At 55.8% G+C, this 14,339-nt stretch overlaps 1 protein-coding gene across 12 annotated transcripts in view; it reads right to left on the bottom strand.

The window, feature by feature from the left end:
- Positions 1-14,339, bottom strand: part of Ptprs (protein tyrosine phosphatase receptor type S) — a 62,729-nt gene that overhangs the window by 4,402 nt on the left and 43,988 nt on the right. For 4 of the 12 annotated variants that reach the window (XM_076932004.1, XM_034497693.2, XM_076932010.1 and 1 more), the window contains 19 exons: positions 10,351-10,656; positions 9,407-9,600; positions 9,254-9,280; positions 7,864-7,981; positions 6,828-7,427; positions 6,366-6,463; positions 5,475-5,728; positions 4,927-5,020; positions 4,614-4,829; positions 3,988-4,145; positions 3,718-3,729; positions 3,162-3,274; positions 2,844-2,941; positions 2,617-2,740; positions 2,122-2,297; positions 1,919-2,038; positions 860-1,014; positions 498-783; positions 160-338 (listed from right to left, as the gene is read on the bottom strand). In XM_076932004.1, coding sequence (XP_076788119.1) covers positions 160-338; positions 498-783; positions 860-1,014; positions 1,919-2,038; positions 2,122-2,297; positions 2,617-2,740; positions 2,844-2,941; positions 3,162-3,274; positions 3,718-3,729; positions 3,988-4,145; positions 4,614-4,829; positions 4,927-5,020; positions 5,475-5,728; positions 6,366-6,463; positions 6,828-7,427; positions 7,864-7,981; positions 9,254-9,280; positions 9,407-9,600; positions 10,351-10,656 — 3,328 coding nt within the window. The remainder of the gene's footprint in view (positions 1-159; positions 339-497; positions 784-859; positions 1,015-1,918; positions 2,039-2,121; positions 2,298-2,616; positions 2,741-2,843; positions 2,942-3,161; positions 3,275-3,717; positions 3,730-3,987; positions 4,146-4,613; positions 4,830-4,926; positions 5,021-5,474; positions 5,729-6,365; positions 6,464-6,827; positions 7,428-7,863; positions 7,982-9,253; positions 9,281-9,406; positions 9,601-10,350; positions 10,657-14,339) is intronic. The other 8 variants (XM_076932007.1, XM_076932008.1, XM_076932009.1 and 5 more) reach the window with 8 other exon arrangements.

Here is a 14,339-nt window from a genome sequence, read left to right on the forward strand (position 1 = left end):
TGGGGCTGAGCCCTGCCCAGCAAATGCTAAGGCTCGGGGTCTCTCAACACAACTGCCCACTGCCCACATCCCCAAGGCAGCCTTATCCAAGCAGTGACCTAAGGACAGTGTGTGTGTGTGTTTGTGTGTGTAGGCCTCTAAAGGGTGGGACCAAGGCACCTATAGCCATCGATGAAGCTGGCATTGATGTAGTCAGAGCCCTCGACACCACGGATGGGCTGCAGGCAGACACGTGAGCTCTCGTACGGCAGGATGTTCACCAGGCGGTTCTTAAACTTGTTGCAAGGCAGGCTGGCGGTGATGAAGCGCGAAGTGTGCGCCTTCGAACTGGCAAGCCTCTGCAGGGATGAGAGGTGGGAGGTAGTTGGTCAGGACAAAGGGTCAGTGCAACAGGATCACTAGCACATTTGTTTTATTTACTGTGCATGTGTGGAGGTCAGAGGACGACTGTGGGGTCAGTTTTCACACCCACCCGTCCTCCATGGCCCTGCAGTCACCTTGAACTCAAGCTCCATGCCCGTGACGTGCTCGCCAGGCTCCACCTGGGCCAGCTTCTGGATGTAGGTGTAGAGGCTGCGTGCGGGGACCTCTGTATTGCCACAGCCCACAGCCTCCAGCAGCGCCTCATGGATGAAGCTGTACTGATCCTCGGTCTGCACCATGTAGTTGCGCTGCGATCGCATGAGCGTCACATGGCCGTACACGTCCACCGTCTTCTCCGTCTTGATGCGTTCCAGCATGGCATCGATTACGATGAAGCAGCCGGTGCGCCCTACACCCGCACTGCGGGGACGAGAGCCATCATCAGGGGACAGGGACACGGAGAGACAGGGACAAGACAGGTCAGGGCTGTGCACACCTGCAGTGGACTACAATGGGGCCAGCATCAGGCGGGTTGCAGGTCTTGACTCTGCGCAGGAATGCCAGGAAGGGCGTGGGGTACTCAGGTACCCCGTGGTCGGGCCATGCTGTGAACTGGAAATGTCGCACCTCACGCTTCTCGCTAGAGCCATTCTGAGGACCAGAGGGACAGCACATGTCACTGTGAGCTAAGTGCATCCACACTGCCCCCTATCTCACCAACCAAAGCTCTAAGACATGGCGTCTTTGTTCTGTAAATGTACTAACCACAGCCTGGGGCCGGCAGCTTCCCCTCCCTAACTCCAGAGGAGTCACCCCATCCAGCTCTGGGCTCCTGCAGCTCCTCCAGGGACCGACCACTCTCTCACTCCGCTTCCAACAGCCCAGCCCTGCCTTAGTCCAGTTTGCTCAAGACACCCAGACCTGTGGGCTCCCGTGCCTGCTCCTGTTTCACTGCCCAGAGTCTATTTCCTTCCCACGCCCTACCACAGAGGCAGAACACTGTGTGCTCCGCCCTCTGGAGACGGGTGGCCCAGTCAGGATGTTTACATGTGTGACTGAGCTCAGTGCTCCTGCCTGCCACAGGTCCGCTCAACTGCAGGGAGGTGTTGTGGGCCCTGTGCAGCCCCTTGTCCCTTCTGTAATGAACATGCAGTAGACTGCATGCAGTCAGAACTTGGGACAGACAGATATAGCCACACACCAAGACGCACTGCAGGGGCTTGGCAGCCCCATAAGTCTGCACAGGATGACCCTGTCCCTCCCAGCAGGATGGGATCACTCTCAGATGGCAGGACTTGACCAGTTCAGAAACAGCAACACCAAGAGCAGGCAGGACCGTGGTACAGACGTGGCTGAGGACACGCTGCACCAGAGATACTGCTCGGAGGGGCCAGAGTGTGGCGTGCTGCCATGCTGGGTCCTGGGCTGGCCTTGCTGCCACTATGGCTGTTCACGCCAGGCTGACTCTGAGCTTTGATTTCAAGTGGGCTCCCAGGAATGTTGTCAGCCTGGGACACATTTATTCTGCACAATGCATTCTCCACCCAGGACACACCTTGTGTAGAGAAAAGGTCCTGACGCAGAAAGTAGCCAGCTCCATGGTATCTAGTAGGGTGACCTGGATAAAGCCGTAAGTCTCCGTGCCTCGGTTAGGCCAATACTGGTCACATTTGATCTATCAGAGAGAGGGGATGAGCTTGGGAAGGTCAGGCAGCACCTTGGAAGCCTCGGGGCCAAGCCCTGCCCATAGCACCTCACCCGTGATTTCTCCTCCAGCCGTGTCATCATGACCACAGTAGCTGACCGCTGCTCCCACACCATCCTCCAGAAGTCCCCAAAGGTCTCGGGCAGGGGCCCCTGCGTGGCAATGTATGCGTTCTGCCGCCGATAGCCATCCACATAGTTGGCATTGATATAATCACTACCCATGATGCCTGCAGCCGGGAAGGGGGCCAAGAGACAGCTTTGTGGGGGCTGTTCAACTTGCTGTCTGACACATGCCCCATGGCCACTGCGGGGATGGCCCTCTGGCTCTGCTGCATAGCCCTGCAGCCATCTGGGGCCAGATCTTTCTCCACTGGGTCCACTGTGGCAGTCAGCCACCCGTTTGCCATACACCGGCCCCTATGGCACCTCTCCTAAAAACTGTAACAACCCAGAGCTGACCCCTGGGGATCAGAGCTGCCCAGACAATACCTAATGACACAGACCAGGCAGAGCCCACCACACGTGTGCAGCACAGGCTCTGACTACCTTCTAGGGGTTGCAGGATGACTCGTGAATGGTCGTAGGCAATGACGTTGGCATATCGGTTCTTCGGTTTGTTGGCCTCCAGGTTCGAATGTTCCCAGGTGAATTGCTGCCCGGGGTCGATGGACTGCAGGGAAAGTGTAGGTTCAGGCCTGGCGGGGAGGGGTGTGGTGCTGGGTCACCAGGGCTGGGGCATCAAGTAACGTCGTCCCATAGTGGCCTCAGCTCACCTCATACTCCTGGGAGAGCTTGAGGCTGTCGTTGGCTTTGAGCCTCTCCATGTGCTCAGCCATGTCTGTGACGGGGATGGGCGGGTGACTGAGCATGCCTGTGGAGAGCGGAGGGCACAGGTCAGCTGCTGTGGCCATGGAGGCACTGCGGTTAAAGGGCGTGACAGGTGGGCAAGACCTTTTAAGTTCTTGGAGATGGTGGCAGCCACACAACCTGCTGCTTTAGTGATCAGGGCTCGGCTCATTTAGGGGGTGCAGGAGACCCTGTGCAGCACCCCACCCCCAGCTGCTCTGGCCCCACCCACAGCTGGCACTCACCTGGCGTCTGGAAGTTGATGCGTCGCATTTCCACAGGGTCCTTGGGGTGATGAGGCGTGAGGTCAGCGTTGTTCAGTAAGCATTTGGTGCGGGGCTCTGAGTCCTTGCGTTTGCTTCAAGGACAGAGAGGGAGGGGACAGAGAGTCAATGTTATTAGCACATGCCCCAAAGTGTATGCGCACACTCAGGGACACATGAGGCAGGGAATGGGCCATTTATACACTGAACCCTAATTTTATGGGCCCTCAATCCTACGAAGACCCTTGGATCCTAGACTAACATCAACTTCAGATTGGGTCCTCGGCCTTAGCTGAGCCCCAGATCCAGACAGATCCTTCATCCTATAGACCAAGCTTCAACTCTAGACTGGGCCACAACCCAAGACCCACATGAATTAATCCCCGAGTCGGCTGAGCCTCAGTCTCCCCTAATTCCAACCTCACACTGAGCCTTAATCCCAGGCCTTGTACAGACATGTGTGCCACCCGGAGAACGGAAGGAGGCACATCCCATGCCCCAACTACCTGTCATCCTCCTGCCTCAGGCCAGTCCTCACCTGTCAGGTTTGCTGTCCCCAGACCGGATGCAGGTGAGAGAAGGAGAGAACGTCCAGTGAGATTGTGCAAGTCAGACAGAGCCCCGTCTGTGACCACTGTGGCTTCCCAACCTTGCTGACCCCCAGTTTCTGTCAATTGGTGCTTGCCCTCCACGTCTGGACCCCACTCTGAGGAGGTTCCCTTCCGTTTTCTCTGGTACAGGTGTGACGGTCCCTCACACCTTATGGTCAAGCACAGCCCCTAGCTCAGTGTGCTCGCCCCTCACTCACTTCTTGTAGAGCAGGATGGCAATCACAATGCAGATGATGAAGACCACGGCCAGCACAGGCCCGATCACCCAGATGAGGCCTTCCTCGCCGTCCACAATGGGCTGGGGGTCTGGGTTGTCCAGCTGGAAGGGGTCTGAGAAGGGACTGGCTGCAAATGTCTGCAGGACAGTGGCAGGGGATGGGCCGTTGTCAGTGCTGGCCGTATCCAGACCCCTAGCTGGCCTAGTGCCTTCTACCTCTCTGTGCTCTCCACGGCCACCGCCCTCAAGGCTTCTCTCCTCTGGAGCACAGCAATGATGGGATACCTTTTCTCTTGAGCTCCTGCTGATCCTTCAAAGCCCCAGCTCAGGTCCTTTCCTCTAAAGGACGAACGATTGGGACCCCCACCCCCACCCCACGTCCAGTCAGTCTCTCTGTCCAGGCCTGGCCACCTGTGAGCCCACAAAGTCTATGCTTGGCTTTGGGGATCAATTTGAGTCAAGCTCACAGAGGCCCACATACCCATGAGCCTAGCAGGGTGACCAGAGCCGGCCACCAGGTGACCTGTGCACCTCCATTTCTATACCCATTTCCCCGTTGGTAAAGAAGCCTAGCTGGCATGTGGGTGGACACTGCCAAGGACTTACAGGCTCATTCTTCTGCAGTACAGCAAGCACAAAGAGGACATAGCGGTGGCCTGGCTCCAAGCCCCTGTTGTCAAAGCCACCATACTGCTTCTGGTTCCCAGGATGGAAGACAGCTGGCAGGATGGAGAATCGGGCGGCAATGTAGGGCCGAGGCACCTCCAGCTGTCTTGAGTGGCGCAGGCTGCGCCTCTGGAGCCGGGAGATATCCTGGACGAGCTGCAGAAAAGAGTGTCACAAGGGCTCAGAGCTCCTGGGGGAGATGGGTATCACAGCCTGGCTGTGTGCAGGTCCTATGGGATGGGCGTGGACTCACCTCCTCCAGATCCATGTCCTCAGGACTACCTAGCAGGACAGGGAACTGGCCACCTCGAGACTTCCGAAGTGGGACCATCACAATGAAGTAGTTCCTGCGGGCAGAGCTTCAGTGACACCTGTGCCCCAACCCCAACCCCATGCAGTACCACACCTCCACGTCCCAGTTCTTAGCTATCTGCCTTCTGCCTACTTCATGGTGTACCAGATCTCAGTGTCCTATGCATCCCTCAAAGCCCAAGTGTCAGTGCCCACATGATCTTACACCGTTTCCCCCACCTCCCAGGCAATACCTTGAGTTCCTCACTGTGGACTCCTAGCTAGGCCTTCCCAATAACCTCAAGCACAGAATCGAATCCTCTCAGAGGGGCCTAAGGTCGCCCAGTGAAGGGTCAGGCTTTGTGGGGACAGTCACATGAGGTAGGCTCACGTGACTCTTATTGCAGTGAGTGAGGAAACGGAGGCACACAGAGAGGGGGTGTGGCTTGATGCAGTCATGTAACAGGATGACAGCTACAGAGACAGGCAGGAAAACAGGGGTTAGCATACTGCACGGTCACAGGACTCTGGCCGTCAGGCAGGTAGACCACGATGAAACCGTCGTTGTCGGGCTTCGGGGCGACACTAGGCTTGCCGCTCAGCACGTTAAAGGCGGTCCTGGCGGTGACGGTCTGCTGCAGGCCTCCCAGGCTGCTGCCACGGTTGGTGAGCACGAAGTTATAGAAGGTGTGTGGCTTGAGGTGCGTGATCAGCTTCTTGGTAGTGCGGCCATCCACGTCCAGAGAGAGCCCATTGTACTGAATCTGTGGGCAGAGCTGGCTCAGTAAGTGACCCCAGCAGAGCCGCGGCCTCAGGCTGCCTGCTCTGGACCAACCTTGGCTGAGCCTCACTTCCGGATGAACCGTCTTACTGAACTGAATCCCAAACTTAGCTCCGGAGTTCTAATTCAGTACAGAGCTGACTGAGCCCCAGTCCTAAAATAAACTTCAGGTCCAACTAAGCCTTGATCCCTAATTGATCTTCAAACATGGCAAAGCCCCGGAGCCCCAATCCTGACTAAGCCTGAACAAAATACTAAATCCTGGCTTCAGGCAGAACCCCAACTCTCAGTATCAGTCTTGACTAGACTGCAACTTTGACTGAGCCTTGATCCCAGGTTCAGCAGCAACCCTGACAGACCCTGATCCCAGCAGAGGCCCAACTGTGATTGACCCTCTTCAGTCTCAAACCTACCTGACACTGAAACCCACAGCTTGGGCTGCAAAATGAGACTCAATTTCAGACTGAACGTGAATCCTAAGTATCATGGAATCCTGACCTCAGGTGACCTTGACTGTGCTCGGCCGCCAGCCAAAGAAAGCCCCATCTCCCTCAGGCTCCCAGCCTGCCAGCAGGGGTCCCGCACCCAGATCTTGCCCTTTCCAGCTGCTATTGTAGTACCTTGTAGGGCGTGGGTGAGTTATAGTTGTCGGGGAACTCCCAGCTCAGCAGCACTGACGTCTTCATGATCATCTTCACTTTGAAGTTCTTGGGAGAGACTGAGGGCGGCGGCAAGCAGGGAGAGAGAGAGAAGAGACGGCCGAGTAAGAACCGGGTGCTGGCAAAGGGGCGCGTGGGGTGGCCCCTGTCGTCCCTGTGGTCCGCTGTGCCCTCGGCCTTCCTGCCTGGCCCGGCCCTGCCTGCCCTGTCCCCAGTGCCTGCTGCTGCAGAGACGGCGCGGCTGTGGAGAAAAGCGGGAGGGGCGTGGCCGTGGGTGTGACCTCCAGGCGCGGCCGCCGAGCCGCATCCCACCTGTGCCTGCCGACCGACCGACTGACTGGAGCCTCGGGCGCGTGGGCTGAGTCTGTGGAGGCCGAGACTTACCTGCGGAGAGGGGCGGGCCGGGCCCGGGGCGGCGCCTACCTGGGTCCCGCGCGAGCCTGTAGCGCAGCGGGGGTGAGAAGGGGCCGGGACCGCGACGCGTGTGCGCGCGCACGCGTAGCTCGTAGGCCGTCTCCGGCCGCAGCCCTCGTAGCGTGAGCGCCGTCTCGGCCCCCGGCTGGGCGGCCGCCGCCAGCTCCGTCTCGGTCGCGGGCCCCGGGGAGCCGGCCTCCCGCACGGACACCGTGTACTTGACGATGGCGCCGTTGCGCTCGGCGGGCACGGGTGGCAGCCAGCGCAGTAGCACGGAGCCCGCGGACACGTTGCCCGCGGCGCCCAGGATCTGCGGGAAGCCGCGCGGAGCGTCCTCGGGGATGCTTAGCGCCGCCGCGGCCTCCTCGCCCAGCCCCGCGCGGCCCCGCGCCGCCAGCCGGAACACGTAGGTGGCGCCCTTGTGTGCGGGTGCCGCGAACCGCCGCTCCCACGCAGCCAGCTCCAACGTGGCCGGGGCCGCGTCTTCGCGCCCAAACTGCAGGCGGTAGCCAAGCACTGGGTCCTCAGCCGCGTCCGCGGGGGGCTCCCAGCGCGCCAGCAGGCTGCCCTCGGGGGTCTGCTGCACCGACAGGGTGGGGCGGCCCAGCACTGTGAAAGGAGAGACAGTCAGCGGCCCTGCCACCAGGGCCAGCCTCCTGTCTCAAACCCCAACCGCAGCCCCTCACTGGGGGATTTCTGCGCAGGGATCCACCCCGACCACACTCTCAGTCCTTAAGGTCTAGTTTTTAAAGGCACATTTTAGGAAAGACTTCTTTTAAGCAAAGGCTTGGATTCCATGTGAGACACATGGACATCTTTTGGGCTACTTTTAAGCACCGGCAGCCTGACTCCCACTTTGCAGCTGAGACAGCCAAATGAATAGTGTCTGGAAAGAGGGAGTGACCTGGGCAGAGGTGGACACCAGGGCCAGCAGTACCTGGCCCCTGGAGTCCCTGGTGCATCTTAAAACCACCCTGGCTTGAGAATCATGGGAACTGCTCTTGGCTTGTGGAGCCAGAGGCTGTGCAGTCGGTGGGTATTCTACCTGCTCCCTTGGTCACCACCACCTTCGGTTTGCTTCGAGCGCCATCGCCTTTCATGGTATATGCGGCTACTGTGATAGAGTAAGCAGTCTCAGGCTGGAGGTTCGTGATCACCATTTCCTGTGGGTGAGACGGGTGGGCACCGTCAGCAATGATGTCCACCCTGTCCACCTTCTCCCCTAAGACAGACAAGAGAGACAATGCCTCCAGTCCACAGGCAACATGCTGGTGAGCTCATGCACAGGCTGCAGCATGCAGTGTCACACTCCTGTCAGAAACACATGAGCTGGGCACAGTCACCAGGGCCCCAGCCATCAGAGAACATCCTGATCACAATCATCCCTCTACTCAGGCCTCCAAGATGCCCACCTTCTATGGAGTCAGGTAAATCCTGTCTAGCCCACCAGGCCTACTCATCTGCTGCCCCCTTCCCTTCCTCCATCTCTGCCTCTCACAGGCACTGTGCTTCAGCTACAGGGAGTCCTGGGTGCTTCTACCACCCCAGGCCCCATCCTACCCCAGGGCCTTCACACACTCAGCTTGGCTTCCCTCTAAGCCCACTGGATTATCAGAGCTGCCCACAACCAACTTAAGAAATTCAACAGTTAACCCTATCTGGAATCTGAAAGCCAGTTATGAAACAGCTATCTAATGTCAAGATGCAAAACTGCAGACTTACTATGTAGTAACTCTGAGAAGTAGAGAGGTGGGATGGAGATGTGCTGGTGGCCATGACTCAAGCCTGCCCTGGAGTCTAAGGTGAGACTACAGTGTCAGTCTAACCCTGTCTCAGCCCAATCTCCCAGCAACAAGCCTCAATCTCCCCACTGGACTGACTGCCCCACGCTTGGGGATTGCCCCTATATAGTGTGACTCCACATTGGGGTACAGTGTGTACCCCAGACAGCAGGTGTTCAAGCACACTAGGTCCTGGATGCTCTGGTCAACACACACACACACACACACAAACATATACAGAGTGCATGCCTAGCAGTACAGAAATCCTCAAATCCTCAGGAGCACAGGAGTGGGGAGGGGACAGAAACACAGGCAGGAAAGAAAGAGGGCCTCTCCTTGGGGCATGAGAGAGACCCCTGTAGGGCCCGGGCCAGGTTAGTGGCAACTCTGGACCTTGTACAGAGCTTGTGGCTCCTGTCACAGACCTAGAGCAGCACAGAAACACACAGTGTCTTGTCTGAGGCCACAGAAAATTCACCCTGCTCTAGAGCCACCTCTGACCACTCAGGTGTAGCAAGCTGACAGTTGTCCTTCAGGACCCTAGGTCCATCAGAAGCTATGGAGGGCACACAGGGACACAGGTGGTGAGACCAGGGGCCACAGGCATGCAGACTGCACAGCAAGGAGAGCAGGACAGCCTGGGAGACGACTTACATATTCGGCAGTGTCGTCCATCTCCCACTGAGCAGGAGGCGGTGGAGGGAGAGAGAGGAGGGAGGTGAGAAGGGAGCCAGCAGTGGGAGTGGGGAGCAGAGAGGAAACCATGCCCTGGAGCCCGCCCCTACCACCCCAGCTGCACCTGCCCACCTGTGCATCCGCCAACATGATGTCCTTGATGCGCGGTGGCCCACGGGCCTCGGCACCCTCCATGCGCACATAGTGGACCTGGTAGCCGCGGATCTGCCCGTGCTGCCGGCCGGGCGTGGGTGAGCGCCACAGCACTCGGATGGCCGTGGCGTTGAGCGCCTCTGCCTCCACCTTCCGCGGGGGCGCACTGGGCACTGGCGGGCAGGAGGGGGGGGCAGCGGGGCTGTTGTTACCAGGGCGCCAAGCCCTGCCCTGGGCCAGGGTGTTGGATAGCTGCTAGCCCAGGAAGGCATGGCCCTCTTCTATCTCCTATGTTCCCAGGACCTGCTGCAGCATCACAGAATGACCACTGCAGCCCCCCAGAGCCTGGGGCCCCTCTCCAAGGCCCCATCCCTACCACTTTCTCCCCTCTGAACTGATATACATCTCTGCAGTCTACGGCTGGGGAAACTACAGCTTGGAAAATGGAGTCAGTGATCCCAAGGCTGGGACACACTAGGCAGTCAGGCAGAGCTCCTCAAATGCCATCACCTCCTGGTCTAGTAGGTCAGCATATCAACTGCTCAGATTTCATCAGGTCCAAACCTCCCGCTACCTGCACTGAGGACACTAACAGCACTTTACTTCTTCCCATGGTGCTTGGCTCCCAGCCCCAGCTGGCTCACACTAGCCCTTCACTTGAAGCTAATCTGGCCTCTAACAGGCCACTGTGGGTATGTGTTGGTGGAGGTGCCCGCCTGGCTCCAGGCAGGAATGATGCAGGGCCCCAGAGCACCTAGGACTCTGCTTCAGGAGGCCACCTATAGGCATGCCCTGGGAGGAGGACACCCGAGCTCCAGGCCGGCTCTCACTGGCTTCCTGGATCTCACTGATCCCAGTCCCGTTCCAGAGCTGAAGCTGCCAGGGGCAGGCATAGCTTGGGTATGGCCTGGGCTGGTACTTACCGTCCTCATCGGTGCGGACGACCACGGGCGAGCTCTCGGGCCCTGGTCCCACCTCTGTATAAGCCACGGCGGTGACACGGTACTCCGTCCATTTCTCCAAAGCTTCCAGAAGGATCTGAGTGGTGGTCGGGGGTATGTTGTTCACCTCCTTGGGGTCCAGGTCCTCTGAGCCCAGCGGTCGGTAGCGGACGCTGTAGCCCACCAGGGCCCCGTTGTGAGTTTCTGGCGGTGGCGGACGCCAACTTACCAATATGGCCGTGGAGCGCAAGCTGGTGCACTTAACGTCTTGAGGGGGGGCTGACGGTTCTATTGGGGAGAGCGTGGGGGCAGGGAGGTGGGATGGGCGGGGAAGGTAGGGACAGAAGATGGGAAAGAGAAAATAAAAAGATGATAACAAAACAGAACGAACCAAAGAAAAGTCGAACCCAAAAGAAGCGAGTGTCAATCAAAGATGAGATGGGTGGGTGGGCGGGTCCGGGAGGGCTGGCCAAGAACTGCTGAGCTTGCTATGGGACAGTGACTGCTATGTGCATAGTGTGTCTGCAGCATGGGGTAGCTGCTGTGACTCAGGCACTGGAACAAGGGTGGTGGTAGTGAACACTCTTGCCACTGAGCTCCGCTGTGTGCTTGAGTATGCCATCAGATACCTACTGTGTGTCCAGAATGTGATACAGGTGTCATGAAATACAGAAAGCAATTAATGAGCACCTACTGTGTGTCTGGCATTATGACAAACAAAGCCACAATAGAAGCCCCACATACTAAGGACCTACACTCCTACTATATGCCCGGCACCACAAGGGAATCATGCTAAGCTCATTGTTAGGACACTTGTTATGACCTTCAGAAAATGGCAGAAGAGAAGCCTGCTTCTTGCATACCTACTATGGGCCAGGCACATGCCAGAAACTGCATACATTAATATACAAAGGGATGCACTTAACTGGGCATATGCTATGTGCCAGGCACCATGACAAGGACTGCAACTGAAGCTCCAGAAACTGAGTATCTACTATGTGCCAAGCACCCCCAAGGGCTCCAAAGGATGGGAGCAAAACTGCCTACCACCTCCACACCTACTGTGTCTTGAGTACTATGCCAAGCAGGGAGAACAAGAGAAGCCCTACATACAGGTACATACCACGTGTAAGCTACTTGACAAAGGCTTCATAGAATAAGCTAGAGACATGTTCTATTGAAGGCCTACTGTGTGCTGGGTATTTGCAAAGAGGGTTAGCAGTCAGGAAACAGAGTCCACTACTTACGAGGTATCTCAGCCAATAGCATATTATTTACTAAACATCTACCTAGTAGGAGCTCTTGCATAGTGCTGAAGATTTCCCAGTAACTTGGAGTAAAAAAAAAAAAATACAGTAGTTAAATATGCTTAGGGTTCATGTACTTACTCAGTAGTTGAGACACAGGGGCCCCCGAGGCTGTCCGAACAGCCAGCTCCAGATACCACTGTGCTCTTGGCCTTACTGCGTCTGTGAGCATGCCAGGTATTTTAAAAAGTAAAAATTGAGGTGCTAATTCATCAGACATCTACTGTAGCAAAACCAGACTAGCGCTGGACACATCCTCTGAGACACCTACTGTGTGCTGGGCAAAGTTCCTGCATACAGAGCACCTATTGTGTGTCAGGGCACAAAGCTAGAAGCTCTTACATTTGCTATGGCTAAGCATTTACTATGTGCTAGGTATTGTGCTATTGGCTATATAAGAAAGTTAGGTTACAAAAACTAAATCACCTACTGGGTACCAGTACTGCGCTAGGGGTTCTACTAGAAAACAAGGCTCCAGATTTTAAACACCTACTGTGTTAGGCAATGAACTACAGACTCTATAGAGCATCAAGAACACACATATTAAGTACCTACTGTGAGCTAGGCATTGAGCTAACAGTGCTCACCTTAAGCACATACTATGTGTCAGACACTAGGCTAACAGTTCCTGCATATTAAGCCATACTGTGTGCATGGTATTAAGCTGATGGGCTACATATATTAAATACCTACTGTGTGCCAGGCACTGGCCTATACATCAAACACTGCATACCAGGCACTGGACCAACAGTCCTTGAACGTTAAACACATACTGCATGCATGCCAGGCACTAACTGGGCTAACAGTGACTGCAGATTAAGTGCCTACTGTGTGTCGGGTACTACATCAGGAGATTTACTGACTAAAAATATTCTCCACACGTTGAATATCTACTGGTGCTAGATAGGTACTGAACTAACAGCCTCTACATATTAAACGCCACCAGACAGTGGAGTAATTGTCTCCCTATAGTTCATACCTACTTGTGTCAGGTACTGGGCAACTATACCCTGTGAAACAAGAGTTCTCATCTATTAGGCACATACTGGGTGCCAGGTACTGTTAGGAGTTTAAGTACCTATCTATGGTACACCAGCCCAGGTTGTGGGACCTTTATTAGATTGAGTTTTAGCTTTCATATATGAAGTACCTACTATGTGTCAGGTGTCTGATCTGATACTAGAGTGGTTGCAGTGCTGACTGTACACAGTGCTGGGGATTTGGCAGGAACGATGTTCTGAGAAAACCCTGAGCTGCAGGCATCTTATGGTACAGATCTGAGCACCTGCTGGTGTCAAACACAAACCAACTTCCTTACAGCAAGTAGCACTAAGTGTTTACTGTATCTGAAGAGACTTGAAAAACCGTCAGAGCCCTATGTGATCTAGGGACCTACTGTGTACTGGTGTCATTTAGCTTGTCACCAATGGCTGATGGCTTCCATATATGATGTATGTCCTGATCTGCATTTAAACTTCAAACAACATTAAGGAGCACCAACTATGTGCTGGGCAAACAGCAGAGCTCTGCTCACAATGGCATGCCTACTGTGTGCATCAAGAGCCCTATGAAACATTTATAGTCCAACTATGGACCAGAGGCTAGCCTATGGAAATTACTGATAGTATATGGGTGACCCAGCACCCATTTCCCGTTTCGGGCTTGCAATGGGTCCTAACGCTGGATTTCTGTGGCCTTGCCTGCTGGGCATGGGGGACACTCCCACGTGTGACCCATGCCACTCAGTCATTGGCCCTGAACCCTGCCTCCCTCAAGCCACAGAAAGGAAACCCAGTTCCAAGGCTCACTGGTTTGGGTGCCAGACTACACCCTGTGTACGCTGAATCACCCAGGATGCCCAGGGGCAGACCTCATTTTGCAGGTAGTGAAATGGAGACTCAGAAACAGCAGGTGCCGGTTCTGAGCACACAGCAAGGCTCAGACTCAGGCTTAGCCGTCAGTTATGGGTGGTCTGGCCTTGAGCTGGGGACCACAGCCTGTGCAGGTGGCAGACAAACCACTCAGGGACCCACCCCTACAGGCAACCTACCCTGACTTGCTAGGCAGGACTACTACAACCCTGGTCCTCTAACCTGCCATGCCCTTGTGGGTCTGGCATCTACTCAGTGTTGACTGTGTGCATTTTCAGACTTTCCACGCTAGGACCTAAAACTGATTATAGCTTGTACTCAAAGACAGCGACTGCTGTGGCCCTGGGGAATGGATGCTCTCCCAGCTCTCCTTCCTGGAAACTGGACAGTAGCCACAGTACAGATTGGGGCCCATTTCTTGACCAGTCACCCCAATCCAAAGTGCCCGGGGGTGGGGGTTGAGGGGTAGGGATCAGGCAGGGATGATGGAAACAAAATAAGCCATCGGGGAATGTGCTGGAAGGGAGCTTCCGCTGTGAAACAGGAGGAAGGTAACGTGGTAAAGTCAAACCAAACAATAATAAAACAAGAAGCAAGGGTGACAGTGGAGATGATGGAAAAAAATCATAAAAGACAGACAGACAGACAGACAGACAGACGCCTCACAGAGACGCCCGGTCTTTACCTACCTTCCACTCCTTCAAGCGCTAACTTAACAGACTTTCTTACGAAAGGGAACGGCGCCGGCTACAAGGCTATGAGTTCTTGGTGACCCACGCGGGGAGAGCCACTC

The sequence above is a fragment of the Arvicanthis niloticus genome, chromosome 3 (genome assembly GCF_011762505.2).
Source record: "Arvicanthis niloticus isolate mArvNil1 chromosome 3, mArvNil1.pat.X, whole genome shotgun sequence".
Lineage (NCBI taxonomy): Eukaryota > Metazoa > Chordata > Mammalia > Rodentia > Muridae > Arvicanthis > Arvicanthis niloticus.